The sequence below is a fragment of the Piliocolobus tephrosceles genome, chromosome 20, assembly GCF_002776525.5.
Source record: "Piliocolobus tephrosceles isolate RC106 chromosome 20, ASM277652v3, whole genome shotgun sequence".
NCBI classification, from domain to species: Eukaryota; Metazoa; Chordata; class Mammalia; order Primates; family Cercopithecidae; genus Piliocolobus; species Piliocolobus tephrosceles.
Genome location: NC_045453.1, coordinates 560,121 through 575,523, shown reverse-complemented (window position 1 = coordinate 575,523; position 15,403 = coordinate 560,121). Strand labels below are relative to the sequence as shown.

The 15,403-nt window shown below is 40.0% G+C and overlaps 1 protein-coding gene across 1 annotated transcript in view; it reads left to right on the top strand.

Annotated features, from left to right (window-relative positions):
- The window catches only part of ATRN (attractin), a 177,518-nt gene that overhangs the window by 122,191 nt on the left and 39,924 nt on the right, over positions 1 to 15,403 (top strand). Inside the window, exon 24 of the mRNA XM_023220242.1 lies at positions 2,306 to 2,463. Coding sequence (XP_023076010.1) covers positions 2,306 to 2,463 — 158 coding nt within the window. The remainder of the gene's footprint in view (positions 1 to 2,305; positions 2,464 to 15,403) is intronic.

Here is a 15,403-nt window from a genome sequence, read left to right as displayed (position 1 = left end):
AGGAGTTGGAGACTGTCCTGAGCCATGATCGTGCCATTGCACTCCAGTGTGGGCAAACAGAGCAAGATCCCATCTCTTAAAAAAAAAAAAAAAAAGAAAAAGAAAGAAAAAAGGATAATCAGTACTTGATAACTCAACAAGTAGATACTGGTTTGAAATTTGTCCATTAAATTTACTTGCACCGTGCTGTTAGGCAAGTTACTTAAGGTTTCTGAGCCAGTTTCCTCCTGTATAAAGTAGGATAGTAAAAACACTGTCCTGGCAGGGCGTGATAGCTCTTGCCTGTAATCCCAGCACTGTGGGAAGCCAAGGTGGGCAAATCATCTGAGGTCAAGAGTTCGAAACCAGCCTGGCCTACATGGTGAAACCCCGTCTCTACTAAAAATACAAAAATCAGCCAGGCGTGGAAGTACATGCCTGTAATCCCAGCTACTCAGGAGGCTGAGGTAGGAGAGTTGCTTGAACCTTGAAAGTAGAGGTTGGTGTGAGCCGAGATCATGCCACTGCACTCCAGCCTCGGTGACAAAGTGAAACTCCATCTCAAAAAAAAAAAAAAAAAAAATTTTTAAAAACCAACAAAAAAAACCTTCCCAAGTAGAGTGATATGAGAATTAAATGGGATAATAAATGAAGTACTCAATGTAATGCTTGAAATGTGGTAAATGGTAACTATATTTTATCATCATTATTACTATTACAATACTGGGTTTGGTTTTAAAATCAAAAACACAAACCAATTAAGAGTGATGCAAAATAAGAATATTACCTTGTGCACGCCACTTACATTTATCGTCTTAAAACATTGTGTTGAATTTGAGAAAAGTTCAGAAACTCGAAAAAGTCTGAATTATCAGAGTCTTTGGAGAAAGGCAACATCTCCAGGCATGCGAAAGATTTGCAGTGAGCTGGGCCGTGGCTCATGTCTGTAATCCCAGCACTTTAGGAGGCTGAGGCAGGTGGATTACCTGAGGTCACAAGTTCAAGACCAGCCTGACCAACATGGTGAAACCCCGTCTCTACTGAAAATACAAAATTAGCTGAGTGTGGTGGCGCATGCCTGTAATCCCAGCTACTTAAGAGGCTGAGGCAGGAGAATTGCTTGAACCTGGGAGGCGGAGGTTGCAGTGACCCAAGATTGTGTCATTGCACTCCAGCCTGGACAACAAGAGCGAAACTCCATCTCAAAAAAAGAAAAAAAAAAAAAAGATTTGCAATGAGTGTCTCAATGAAGATGTGATAATCTGGGCTGTAGTCACAGGGTCTAACTCAGACATGGAAAAAAGTCCATTTCATTAATCTTTATCAGCACTTGAATTCCTGGCTGAGGGAGAATGTGGAACATTGAAGGACTGTCTGGGAATAGGATGGAGTTATACCAGATTAGGAGGACTTAAATACCATGGTAGCTGGCGGTAGAAGGGAGGACTGAGTGACCCCTTGAGCCCCTCCTCCCTGCTACTGCGGGTTAGGCAGTGAGCGGTACATCAGCATTACTGGCATGGGAGTCTGGCACATTGCCAAGGAGGTGTAAAGGAGAAATGCAAAGGAATTGAAGTGGTGTGGGCAAAGTGAATGCCAGTGCTTGTTGATAGGATTCTACTGGTGTCTGTATTTTCATGATCATGTGTGTCGCCTGTTTGGGGGTGGGGCAAGGGTGGAAGGGAGTTACATGGATTCCTGGTAAAACCTTTTTTTTTTTTTTTTTTTGAGACGGCGTTTCAGTCTTGTTGCCCAGGCTGGAGTGCAATGGCACGATCTTGGCTCACCGCAACCTCCGCCTCCCGGGTTCAAGCGATTCTCCTGCCTCAGCCTGCTGAGTAGCTGAGATTGCAGGCATGCGCCACCACGCCTGGCTAATTGTGTATTTTTAGTAGAGACAGGGTTTCTCCATGTTTGTCAGGCTGGTCTCGAACTCCCGACTTCAGATGATCCACCCACCTCGGTCTCCCAAAGTGCTGGGATTCCAGGTGTGAGCCACTGCACCCAGCTGGTAAAGCCATTTTGGCTAGGGGCATAGGCTTGTATATCAACCTGCCCAGCTTTAAATCTTATCTCCATTTCTTGCTGGCTATGTGACTTGAGGGAAATTACTTACTTTCTCTGAACCTCAATTTCCCAATCTGTAAATGAAGATAACAATAGGGCAACTGTGAGGATTAAATGAGATTGAGCTCTTAAAGGCTATTACTGGAACACAGGAAATGTTTGATAAATGCTGTTGTCCTTATTATTAATGAGGCCAGATTCTGTTCTCCCCCTACCCCCCAAAAAATGTCTCTTCTCTTTCATGTTTTTCTTCTAACAGCTGGAACCCAGGCTGGAGAAGAGATGCCTGTTGTTTCAAAAACCAACATTAAGGAGTACAAAGATAGTTTCTCTAATGAGAAGTTTGATTTTCGCAACCACCCAAATATCACTTTCTTTGTTTATGTCAGTAATTTCACCTGGCCCATCAAAATTCAGGTAAGAAGAGCTTTTTGGTCTCATACCTGCAAAGATGGTGAAATCTCTTTAGTAAGACTAAATTTGCTAATTTGGAGCTTGTGGTAAATGAGATGTGCAATGTGGCCTTGCCTTTGTAATGTCTATGGCAGAAGAGTGCTGAGTACATGCATGCTGCACAGAAGATTGGAGTGGGGATGGACTGTATCAGTCAGAAAGGACATTTGCAAAAGCACTGTTGAAAGCAAGTTGGCATGTAACAGATGTGGTCATTATAAATGTATTCACTTCTTCAGTAAGCACTTGCCATGTGAAAACCTGTAGGGCTTCACAAAGAACTTCAATTCTAGAGTAAGGTGGATGTAAGTGAAACAAACCCACATATAACGACTGAAAGACAGAGTGTGGAAAGTGACATGAGATGATCCCAGAAATGCTATCAAAGTTTAAAGGAGGACAGCTGGGGAGGCTGTGTTGAAGAACATCAGCCTTGTAGTCAGACAGAGGTGGTTTGATTCCTGGCTCCTATACAAATCATGCAGCCTTTCCAAGTCTCCAGTTCTCTGTGCATGTGACCTGAAGGGTAGTTGTAAGCGGCTGAGCGACTGCTGCAGTGTCTTGTTTTCAGCCTACTCCTTTCCTCTGTTCCCAGGGGGCCAGTGTACTCCCTCTTGTCCAAGACCCATGGCCCCATTTTAGCTTTTTATACTCATGTCCCCTGGGGCCTTTCCTCAATACCTTCTGCTTCTTACCTTCTTTATTTAGGTAAATGTGGAGGTTGGGGATAGGTGGGCTTTCAGGGACTGGTTCACCTTTAACCATAGAAGCATGGTCACTGGATGGAGGCTGTTGCCGTTTGCCAAAGTTCAGAAGCATAATCAACCTCAGAAGCAAGTCATCACAAACATGAAAAAAGTTCAACATCACTGATCATTAGAGAAATGCAAATCAAAACCACAGTGAGATACCATCTCACATCAGTCAGAATGTCTGTTATTAAAAAGTCAAAAAAGAACAGATGCTGTCAAGGCTGTAGAGAAACAGCAATGCTTTTACACTATTGGTGAGAGTGTAAATTAGTTCAGCCACTGTGGAAGACAGTGTGGCAACTCCTCAAAGACCTAGAGGCAGAAATACCATTTGACCCAGCCATCCCATTACTGGATGTATATCCAAAAGAATATAAATTATTCTGTTACAAAGATACATGCACATGTATGTTCATTGAAGCACGATTCACAATAGCAAAGACATGGAATCAGCCTAAATGCCCATCAACAATAGACTGTATAAAGAAAATGTGGTACATATACACCATGGAATACTATGCAGCCATAAAAAGGAGTGAGATCATGTCCTTTGCAGGGACATGGGTGGAGCTGGAGGCCATTATCCTTAGCAAACTAATGCAGGAACAGAAAACCAGGTACCACATGTTCTCACTTATAAGTGGGAGCTGAGAACACATGGACACATGGTGGGGAACAACACACACTGGAGCTTGTTGGAGAGTGATGGGGAGGAGGGAGAGCGTCAGGAAGAATAGCTAGTGGATACTGGGCTTAATACCTAGGTGATGAGATGATGGCACATTATGGCACCCGTTTACCTATGTAACAAACCTGTACATCCTGCACATGTACCCCTGAACTTAAAAATTAACAACAACAAAAAGTTATCTCTCATCAATTAGGATGCCTTGGGACTGTGACTAAAGAACAGTTGATCTTTCCATTCTGGAAATACGGAGCACAAAAACTATGTTGTACTTTTTCTCACCACCTTCTCTCCTTTTCCTGTCTCCATGGTCTAAGGTTTGTTAATCCTCTCATTGGCTTCTCCCTTTGCCCTTGCATACTCCCTGTGTCCCTCCCCAGCCAGTCTTGTAAGCATCAGCTACGCTTCCTATTCCTGTTTCCTCTTGTCTAGTCACACATCTGCTCACAATGGTCTGGCCTCTTCTCTCACCACATCCTGAAACCGTCCTGTCATAGTGGGCCCCAGTGATGGAATTCTTCAGTCCCCTTTTTCTCTCATTGTATGGCTTTGAATCATCATCTTTCTTGTCTTCCTGGATTTTTCTTTCCCTCATTCTCTGGCCAGTCTTTTTAGGGAATCCTCTTCCTCTTCCTTAAACACTGGGCTTGTCTAGGATTCAGACCCGGTCCTTTTCTCTCTTTACTCAGTTTCCTGCATGTGGGACTTGTGGTGCCACATCTATTCTGGTGATTCTCAGTGCTGTCTCCAGACCAGCAGTGGCAGTTGCTGCCTGGACAGCCCTACCTGGGTAGTCAAAGCTCCCTATGTTTGGTGCATATTCCTTCTTGTGATCTTAGCCCCAGACTTCCATGCTTCCTTTCTCTGTAAACAACACCACCAATCATCCTGTTGCACAAGCCTGGGTCTGAAGATCATTTGCATTCCTGGGATAAACCCAACTTGGGCATGACGTATTATTGCCTTACTTTACACATTGTTGGATTCAGTTTGCTAACATTTTTTATTAGAATTTTGTATCTATGTCATGAGTAAGAATGTCCGATAATTTTCCCTTCCTGTCCTTGTTATGGTTTTGGTATCATGTTAAACTAACCTTTAATAATTATAATTTGAGGAGTTTTCACTCTTTCTCGTCTCTGGAGAATATGTAAGATTAGAGTTAACTGAACCTCAAGTACTTGGTAGCTCTCACCTGTAAAATCATTTGATCCTAGTGTCTTATTTGTGGAGATATTTCTTAGCTGCTGATTCAGCTTCTTTAGTAGTTATAGGATATTTTGAATTTCCTCTTTATTTGATTCACTTTTTAGTATTTTTTCTAGGTATTTATATCATGTTTTTAAATGTATTTTTAACTTTACTTTTTAAATTGATAGATAATTGTACATATTTATGAGGTACATGAGATATTTTGATACATGCATACAATGTGTAATGATCAAATGAGAGTAATTAGGATATCCATCACCTCAAACATTTATCATTTCTTTGTGTTGAGTACATTTCACATCTTCTGGCTATTTTGAAATAATGAATAAATTATTGCTAACTGTAGTCATGATGTGTATTGTGCCATTGAACACTAGAACTTATTCCTTCTAACTCTATTTTTATACCCATTAACCTCTATCTCCCCAGCCCCTCAGCCGCTGGTAACCACCATTCTACACTCTACCTCCATGAGATCAGTTTTTTGAGCTCACACATGTGAGTGAGAAAACATATTTGTCTTTCTGTGCCTGGCTTGTTTCACTTAACATAATGACCTCCAGTTCCATTCATGTTGCTGCGAAGAACAGATTTCATTCTTTTTGTGAATAAATAATATTTCGTTGTATAATATATACATTTTATTTGTCCATTCGGTTGTTGATGGACACGTAGGTCGATTTCGTATCTTCACTGTTGTGAATAGTGCTGCAATAAACGTTTGTAGCTTGCAATATCTCTTCAGTATACTGATTTTCTTTCTTTTGGATCCCACCAGTGGGATTGCTGGATCATGTGGTGGATCTGTTTTGAGCAGTCTTCATACAGTCTTCCATAGTGGCTGTACTAAATAATTTACATTCCCACCAGCAGTGAACTAGAATCCTCTTTCCCTGTATCCTTGCCAGCATCTGTTATTTTGTCTTCTTAATAATAGCCATTTTAACTGGGATGAGATGATTTCTCATTATGGTTTTGATTTGCGTTTGCCTGATAATTACTGATGTTGAGATTTTTTTCATATGCCTGTTGGCCATTTGTATGTCTTCTTTTGAGAAATGTCTGTTCAGATCATTTGCCCATTTTTAAATCACTTTTTTTTCTATTGAGTTGTTTGAATTCCTGGTGTATTCTGGTTATAAAAATCCCTTGTTGGAGGGATAGTTTCGAAATATTTTCTCCCATTCTATAAGCTTTCTCTTCACTCTCTTGTTTCCTTTTCTTTGTAGAGATTTTTGGCTTGATATAATCCCCTTTGTCTATTTTTGCTTTTGTTGCCTGTGATTTCGGCATCTTACACAAAACATCTTTGCCCAGACCAATGTCCTGAAGGATTTTCCCAATATTTTCTTCTACTAGTTTTATAGTTTTAGGTCTTATACTTAAGCCTTTAATCCATTTAAATTTGATTTTTGTATGTGGTGAGAGAGAGGGACCTAGTGTTATTTTTCTGCACATGGATATCCAGTTTTCCCAGCACCATTTATTGAAGAACCTGTCCTTTCCCTCACTGAATATTCTTGACTCCATTACTGAAAAACAGTTGGCTGTGAATATGTGGATTTATTTCTGGGTTCTTTATTTTGTTCCACTGGTCTGTGTATCTGTTTTTATGCTGGTATCATGCTGTTATGGGTACTATAGCTTTGTAGCATATTTTGAAGTAAGGCGATAGGATGCCTCCAGTTTCGTTCTTTTTGCTCAGAAATGCTTTGGTTGGCTGAGTACAGTGGCTCATGCCTATAATCCCAGCACTTTAGTAGGCCAAGGCGGGTGGATCACCTGAGGTCAGGAGTTTGAGACCAGCCTGGCCAGCATGGCAAAACCCTGTCTCTAATAAAAATACAAAAATTAGCCATGTGCAGTGGTGAGTGCCTGTAATCCCAGCTACTTGGGAGGCTGGGGCAGAAGTATCTCTTGCACCTAGGAGGAAGAGGCTGCAGTGAGCCAAGATTGCACCACTACACTCTATCCTGGGCAAACAGAGCGAGACTCTGTCTCAAAAAGGAAAAAAAAAAAGAAAAGAAAAAAAATCCTTTGGCTATTTGGGGTCTTCTGTGGTTGCATACAAATTTTAGAATTGTTTTTTCTATTTCTGTGAAGAATGTCATTGGTGTAGAGATTACATTGAATCTGTAGATAGCTTTTGGTAGTATGGTTTTCTTCACAATATTAATTATTTCAGTCCACAAACATGGTGTCTCTTTCCATTTTTTTGTGACCTCTTCAATTTCTTACATCAATGTTTTATAGTTTTCCTTGTAAAGAGGACTTTCACCTCCTTGGTTAAATTTATTCCTACGGTTGTTTTTGGAAGTTTTAAAAAAATCTATTGAGAATGGGATTGCTTTCTTGATTTCTTCTTCTGCTAATTTGTTGCACCTGTATAGAAATGCTTCTGATTTCTGTGTGTTGATTTTGTATCCTGCAACTTTACTGAGTTTATCAGTTCTTAGTTTTTTGGTGGAGCTTTTAGGGTTTTCTATATATAAGATTATATCAACTGCAAATAGGAACAATTTGACTTCCTCCTTTGAATTTGGATGCCCTTTATTTCTTTCTTTTGCCTAGTTGCTCTGGTCAAATATGTTGATAATTTGTTGATGCTGTCCTCTAATCTTCATAGCATCTGTGTTCATGAAATCCCTTGTCGTATTCCAATGTTGATAGCATTATTCACAACAACCAAAGTGTGGAAACAACCCAAATATCTATCAGTGGATGAATGGATAAACAAAATGTGATATGTATATATGTGTGTGTGTGTGTGTGTGTATGTGTGTGTATATATATATACACACACACATACATACATATATATGTGTGTATGTGTATACATATATACACACACATACATATATACATATATAAAATAAAATGTTATTCAGCATTAAAAAGGAATGAAATTCTGATACATGCAACAACACAAGTAAACCTTGAAAACACGCTAAGTGAAATAAGCTATTTGCAAGAGGACAGATATTGAATTATTCCACTTACATGAACTGTCTAGAGTACACAAATTCTTTTATTATTATTATTATTATACTTTAAGTTCTAGGGTACATGTGCATAACGTGCAGGTTTGTTACGTATGTATACTTGTGCCACGTTGGTGTGCTGCACCCATCAACTCATCAGCACCCATCAACTCATCATTTACATCAGGTATAACTCCCAGTGCAATCCCTCCCCCCTCCCATCTCCCCATAATAGGCCCCGGTGTGTGATGTTCCCCTTCCCGAGTCCAAGTGATCTCATTGTTCAGTTCCCACCTATGAGTGAGAACATGCGGTGTTTGGTTTTCTGTTCTTGCGATAGTTTGCTGAGAGTGATGGTTTCCAGCTGCATCCATGTCCCTACAAAGGACCCAAACTCATCCTTTTTTATGGCTGCATAATATTCCATAGTGTATATGTGCCACATTTTCTTAATTCAGTCTGTCACAGATGGACATTTGGGTTGATTCCAAGTCTTTGCTATTGTGAATAGTGCCTCAGTGAACATACGTGTGCATGTGTCTTTATAGCAGCATGATTTATAATCCTTTGGGTATGTACCCAGTAATGGGATGGCTGGCTCATATGGTACTTCTAGTTCTAGATCCTTGAGGAATCGCCATATTGTTTTCCATAATGGTTGAATCCCACCAGCAGTGTCAAAGTGTTCCTATTTCTCTACATCCTCTCCAGCACCTGTTGTTTCCTGACTTTTTTATGATTGCCGTTCTTTCACAAGCATTCTTATACACCAGTAACAGACAAACAGAGAGCCAAATCACCAATGAACTTCCATTCACAATTGCTTCAAAGAGAATAAAATACCTAGGAATTCAACTTACAAGGGATGTAAAGGACCTCTTCAAGGAGAACTACAAACCACTGCTCAGTGAAATAAAAGAGGACACAAACAAATGGAAGAACATACCATGCTCATGGATAGGAAGAATCAATATTGTGAAAATGGCCATACTGCCCAAGGTAATTTATAGATTCAATGCCATCCCCATCAAGCTACCAATGAGTTTCTTCACAGAATTGGAAAAAACGGCTTTAAAGTTCATATGGAACCAAAAAAGAGCCCGCATTGCCAAGACAATCCTAAGTCAAAAGAACAAAGCTGGAGGTGTCACACTACCTGACTTCAAACTATACTACAAGGCTACAGTAACCAAAACAGCATGGTACTGGTACCAAAACAGAGATACAGACCAATGGAACAGAACGGAGTCCTCAGAAGTAATACCACACATCTACAGCCATCTGATCTTTGACAAACCTGAGAAAAACAAGAAATAGGGAAAGGATTCCCTATTTAATCAATGGTGCTGGGAAAATTGGCTAGCCATAAGTAGAAAGCTGAAACTGGATCCTTTCCTTACTCCTTATATGAAAATTAATTCAAGATGGATTAGAGACTTAAATGTTAGACCTAATACCATAAAAACCCTAGAAGAAAACCTAGGTAATACCATTCAGGACATGGGCATGGGCAAGGACTTCATGTCTAAAACACCAAAAGCAACAGCAACAAAAGCCAAAATTGACAAATGGGATCTAATTAAACTAAAGAGCTTCTGCACAGCAAAAGAAACTACCATCAGAGTGAACAGGCAACCTATAGAATGGGAGAAAATTTTTGCAATCTACTCATCTGACAAAGGGCTAATATCCAGAACCTACAAAGAACTCAAACAAATTTACAAGAAAAAAACAACCCCATCAAAAGGTGGGCAAAGGATATGAACAGACATTTCTCAAAAGAAGACATGCATACAGCCAACAGACGCATGAAAAAATGCTCGTCATCACTGGCCATCAGAGAAATGCAAATCAAAACCACAGTGAGATAGAGTACACAAATTCTTAAGAGACAGAAAGTGGATTGGAGGTTACCAACAGCTAGGGGGAGTGGGAAATGGGGAATTACTGCTTTATGGTTATTATAGAGTTTCCCTTTGGGGTGATGAAAAAGCGTTGGAAGTAGGTAGTGATGTCAGTTGCACAAAATTGTAAATGTAATTATTGCCACTGATTTGTACGCTTAAAAATGGTTAAAGTGATTTTATGTTATATCCTACTACAATTAAAAAAGGTCTTTAAAAATCACAGCAAGATGTTTTTGTAGATACAGGCAAGCTTATTCTGAAATTTATATGAAAGGGCAAAAGTTCTAGAATAGCTGTAACAATTTAGAAAAAGAAGAATAAAATGGGAAGAATCAGTTTACCCAATGTTAAGGCTTACTATTAGGTATAGTAATCAAGACATTGTTTCAGGAGGAAGGGTAGACACATAGATCAATGGGATAGGCTGATCTATAGATCCCAGAAATAGAACCACATAAATATGTCCAACTGATTCGGATTTGATTTTGTTTTTGGTGGTTTTGAGGCAGGGTCTCACTATGATGTCCAGGCTGGTCTTGAACTCCTGGGCTCAAGTAACCCTCTTACCTCAGCCTCTTGAGTAGCTGGGGTTACAGGTGCACACCACCACACCAGTTCCAGCTGAATTGTTTTTTTTTTTTTTTTTTTTTTTTGGAGACAGGGTCTCACTTTGTTGCCCAGGCCAGAGTGCAGTGGTACAATCACGACACACTGCAGCCTCGACACACTGCAGCCTCAACCTCCCTGGCTCAAGTGATCCTCCTGCCTCAGCCTCTCAAGTAGCTGGGACTATAGGCGCATACCACCATGCCTGGGTAGTTCTTTTTTTTTTTTTGTAGAGATGGGATTTCCCTATGTTGCCTAGACTGGTCTCAAACTCTTGGGCTCAAGTGATCCCGCCTTGGCCTCCCAAAGTGCTAAGATTGCAGACATGAGCCGTTGCACCCAGCCCCCAGCTGATTTTTGACAAAGGCGCTGCAAAGGCAATTCAGTGAAGAAAGGACAGCCTTTTAACAAGTAGTGTAGAGCAGTTGGACAACCATAGGCAAACAAGGGAATCTCTAAATCTCACATCTTATATAAAAATTAACTCAATATTGATCACAGATCTAAATATAAAACATAAAACTATAAAACTTTTAGAAAAAAGATAGGAGAAAATCTTTGAATCCCAGAACTAAGCAAAAGGTTTTTAGACTTGATACTAAAAACATGATTCATAAAAGGAAAACTTGATAAACTGGACCACATAAAACCAAAAGTTTTTGCTCTGTGAAAAACCCTGTTATGAAGATGAAAAGGCAAGCTATGGACTGGGAGAAAATATTTGCAAACCATATTTCTGGGAAAGCACTTGAATTTAGAGCATAAGAACTCTCAAAACTCAACAGTAAACAAATAATTCAATTAGAAAATGGGCAAAAGGCCGGGCGCGGTGGCTCATGCCTGTAATCCCAGCACTTTGGGAGGCTGAGATGGGCAGATCATGAGGTCAGGAGATCGAGACCATCCTGGCTAACATGGTGAAACCTCGTCTCTACTAAAAATACAAAAAATTAGCTGGGCATGGTGGCGGGCGCCTGTAGTCCCAGCTACTCGGGAGGCTGAGGCAGGAGAATAGCGTGAAGCTGGGAGGTAGAGCTTGCAGTGAGCCAGGATCGCATCACTGCACTCCAGCACCTGGGCTACAGAGCGAGATTCCATCTCAAAAAAAAAAAAAAAGAAAGAAATTGGGCAAAAGACATGAAGAGACATTTAACCAAAGAGGATATACATATGGTGAATAATGACATATAAAAGATGATCGGCATCGATAACCGTTAGTGAGGTCGGGTGTGGTGGCTCACGCCTGTAATCCCAGCACTTTGGGAGGGCAAGGCAGATAGATCACCACTTGAGGTCAGGAGTTCAAGACCAGCCTGGCCAACATGGCAAAACCCCGTCTCTACTAAAAATAAAAAATTAGCCAGGCATGGTGGCACATGCCTATAGTCCCAGCTACTCCGGATGCTGAGGCAGGAGAATCGTTTGAACCCGGGAGGCAGAGGTTGCAGTGAGCTGAGATTGTGCTACTGCACTCCAACCTGGGCAACGGAATAAGACTACCTTCTCAAAATAAAAATAAAATAACCATTAGAGAAATGCAAATTGAAAGCACAATGAGATATCACTACACACCTATCAAAATGACTAAAATTAAAAATAGTAATAACACCAAATGTTGGAGAGAGTGGGGAAAGATTGGATCACTCATACATTGTTGGTGGGAATATAAGATGGTACAGTCACTCTGGAATATAGTTTGTCTGTTTCTTAAAAAACTAGTGTTATACTTATAACCCAACAATTGCATTCCTAGGCATTTATCCGAGAGAAATGAAAACCAGTGTTCTCACAAATATCTGTACACCCATGTTTATAGCACTTGACAGCAATATTTTACAGCTTTGTTTATAATAGCCCAAAACCGGAAACAAGCCAAATATTCCTCAATAAATGAATGCTTAAATAAATGATGCTACATACACACCATGGCCTAATATCCAGCAACAAAAAGAAATGAACTTTTGATATACAGAAACACAACAACTTTGATAAATCAAAAGCAAATTTTGCTGATTGAAAAAGAAAATCTTAGAAATTTATATATGGCATGATTGCATTTATATAACATTTGAAAATGAAAATTTTAGATCTTGTATTCCTACACACATACTGAATATGTATCCTGAAGCTTCAAATTTCTCTGGCTTCTTAGGACTCTGATCTCTAGACCCTGTTGTAAGGGAGCTTATCTGATTAGGTCAGGCCTACCCACACAGAGGGAGGGAAGATACAGAGCGTGCCTGTCAGGAGGTGGAAATCTTGGGGGCATTCTTAGAATTCTCCCTGCCATAGACTGCATTTGGAATAGAGCTTGCAGGGGTTTCAGTTGTTTCTCTGATCCGAAAGAGTTTGAGCTCTAGGTTCCAGTTAGTATAATTTCATTTTGGCAACATCTCCTGACACTATTAAGATATAGGTTATATATATTTGTTAGGTTATTTTCATGTAAAACACTTGATTAGGGTTCTAGTAAATAAAATTTATTGACTCATTTTAAGTTGAGATTGTTTTTGTACTGACATACCTCTCCATATTCTGAATCTAATTGAACATCATGCTTTGTTGCTTATAGCTGACAAATGATTAATACTTTTTAGATTCTTAGTGAAAATCTTGACTTAACGCTGCTGACACTTTTCCCAGTCTGTGCGTATAAGCAGGCTTTTGTGCTGGAGGTAGCCATACTTGTTGCCAATGCCGAGTTCTAGTTTTTTTCCTTCCAGTTCCCTATTGCTCCACCCTCTGAAAGTCACTGAAGTGGTTTTAGAGCTTTCATTCTAGAGGGAGCTCTTCTCCACACTTACTTCTAAGAAGTAATAATTTTAAGTTTCAGAATCAAGGAGATGTTGATTTTCTTCCTGGTTTTTTGGTGCTCCTTATCTGGGCTCTATCACTAACTTAAATTAAGATCCACTTATGAACACTGCATGCAGAGCACTTGCGAAAATAAACGATGGCATGCTCACCATTTAGTTTGCCAAGATTTCCTTGAAAATGCAGGTAAGTTCTATTGCAAGCATGTCTTTTTGCTGTTTGGTACAAATGACCACACTATTCACTGTGACCAGACCCGTATCATCCTGTGTTCTCAGTCCTCGCACGACAGCCTGGTTGATACTGGTTCTCTCTGCTTTGGGAACCGTATCTGGCTGTGTGCTTTGTGGAGGGCTGAGCTGGTGTCTTCCTGGGTAGGTATATCATGTTCTCAACAAGGGCTGCTTGTTTCTTTATTGCTGTTTTTCCCCCAGAGCCTTAGCTTTTCTAGGTGTGTAGCATGGCTCTTAAATACACACATTTAGCAACTGTGCAAATTCAGTAAAAATGGAGAGACTTATTCAAGTAAGAGAGTAGGGAAATGTCTAAATAGTGCAGTGTAGGCCATTCAGTTAAATTTCAGTATGGCTTTCAATGCAGGCAAAGCCGTTTTGCCTTTGATTCTCATTTTTTAAATGAGATTTTAAAAATTGAGATTATCATTTTTTTAAAGCAAAGTAACTGAGGAAATCTAATTCTCTACTTGGAAATTTGTGTAAGCATTGGGGCTTTAAAATGGTAATACTAAATTCAAATTCCTTCACTCTGAATCAATCCCAGGATTCTTTTCCATAATTAGGAACAGATCAAACCCTATAACTGCTGAGGGAACTTGAAACTGACTATAAAAATCTTTGTAGATGCAGCTAAAAAACAAACAAAATCCACAGAATGAAAAGTCCTGTTTCTAGGAGGGTGGCGGGTGTGTTGGGGCCGGTTGTGCCTGTTTTTTGATCGGTTGTTCCTATGGGTGAGCACCCTTCCCTCTGCCCCTGCTTTCTGAAAGCTATCCTAGTTCTCCCCAGTAAGCCGGGGCTCAGCTGGCTTCAGCTGTGTCCGTAGTTTAGGGGTGTAGTATTCAAGATAAAAGATGGATGGGCAGACAGTGTGTGTGTGAGGTGGGAAGGTGGGGTGGTGAGGCTCTGGCTTGTTCCCGACTCTGCAACAGAGGTTGTTACTGTAATGTGAAGCTAATATAGAAGCTGTCTGCATGCTGGGTGTTTCATCTACTGTTTTATGTAAGAGGCCAGTGTTCACAAGTAGAGGCAACACAGAATTGGTATTGAGAACTAGGCATTCATTTAGATTTTAGAGTTCTGTTTATGGGTGCTAACAGGATCGCTATACTGAGCAAGGGATGTGTGAAACTTCTGTTCACTTGGATGTGCTTTTTTTCTTATAACAGTTTTATTGAGATACAATTTACATAGCATACAGTTCACTCATTTAAAGTACACAATTCAGTGGTTTTCATTATATTCACAGAACTGTGCAGCCACCCGTCACCACAGTCAATTTTAGAATATTTTCATCACTTCCAGAAGAAGCCCCTTAGCAGTCAGTCCCCATTCCTCCCTCTTCTGGCAACCCCCAGTCTGTATTTCCTGTCTCTATGGATTTGCCTATTCAAGTCACATCATGTTTTCAAGGTTCACCTGTGTTTAGTATGTTTCAGTACTTATTCCTTGTTGTTATAACTGAATAATATTCCTTATATGTATGTACCACATTTTGTTTATCCATTTTTCTGTTGATGGATACTTGGGTGGTTTTCACTCTTTGGCTGTTATGAATAGTATCAGATATACTTTTCATGTTCATATTTACTGTATAATAATGCATATCCGTACCTCCTGGTGTTAGTTATCTGTATCTTAAGAGTTAAGAATTATAAAGTCATGCTGTAATTCTAGCACTTAGGGAGGCCGAGGCAGGCAGATCACT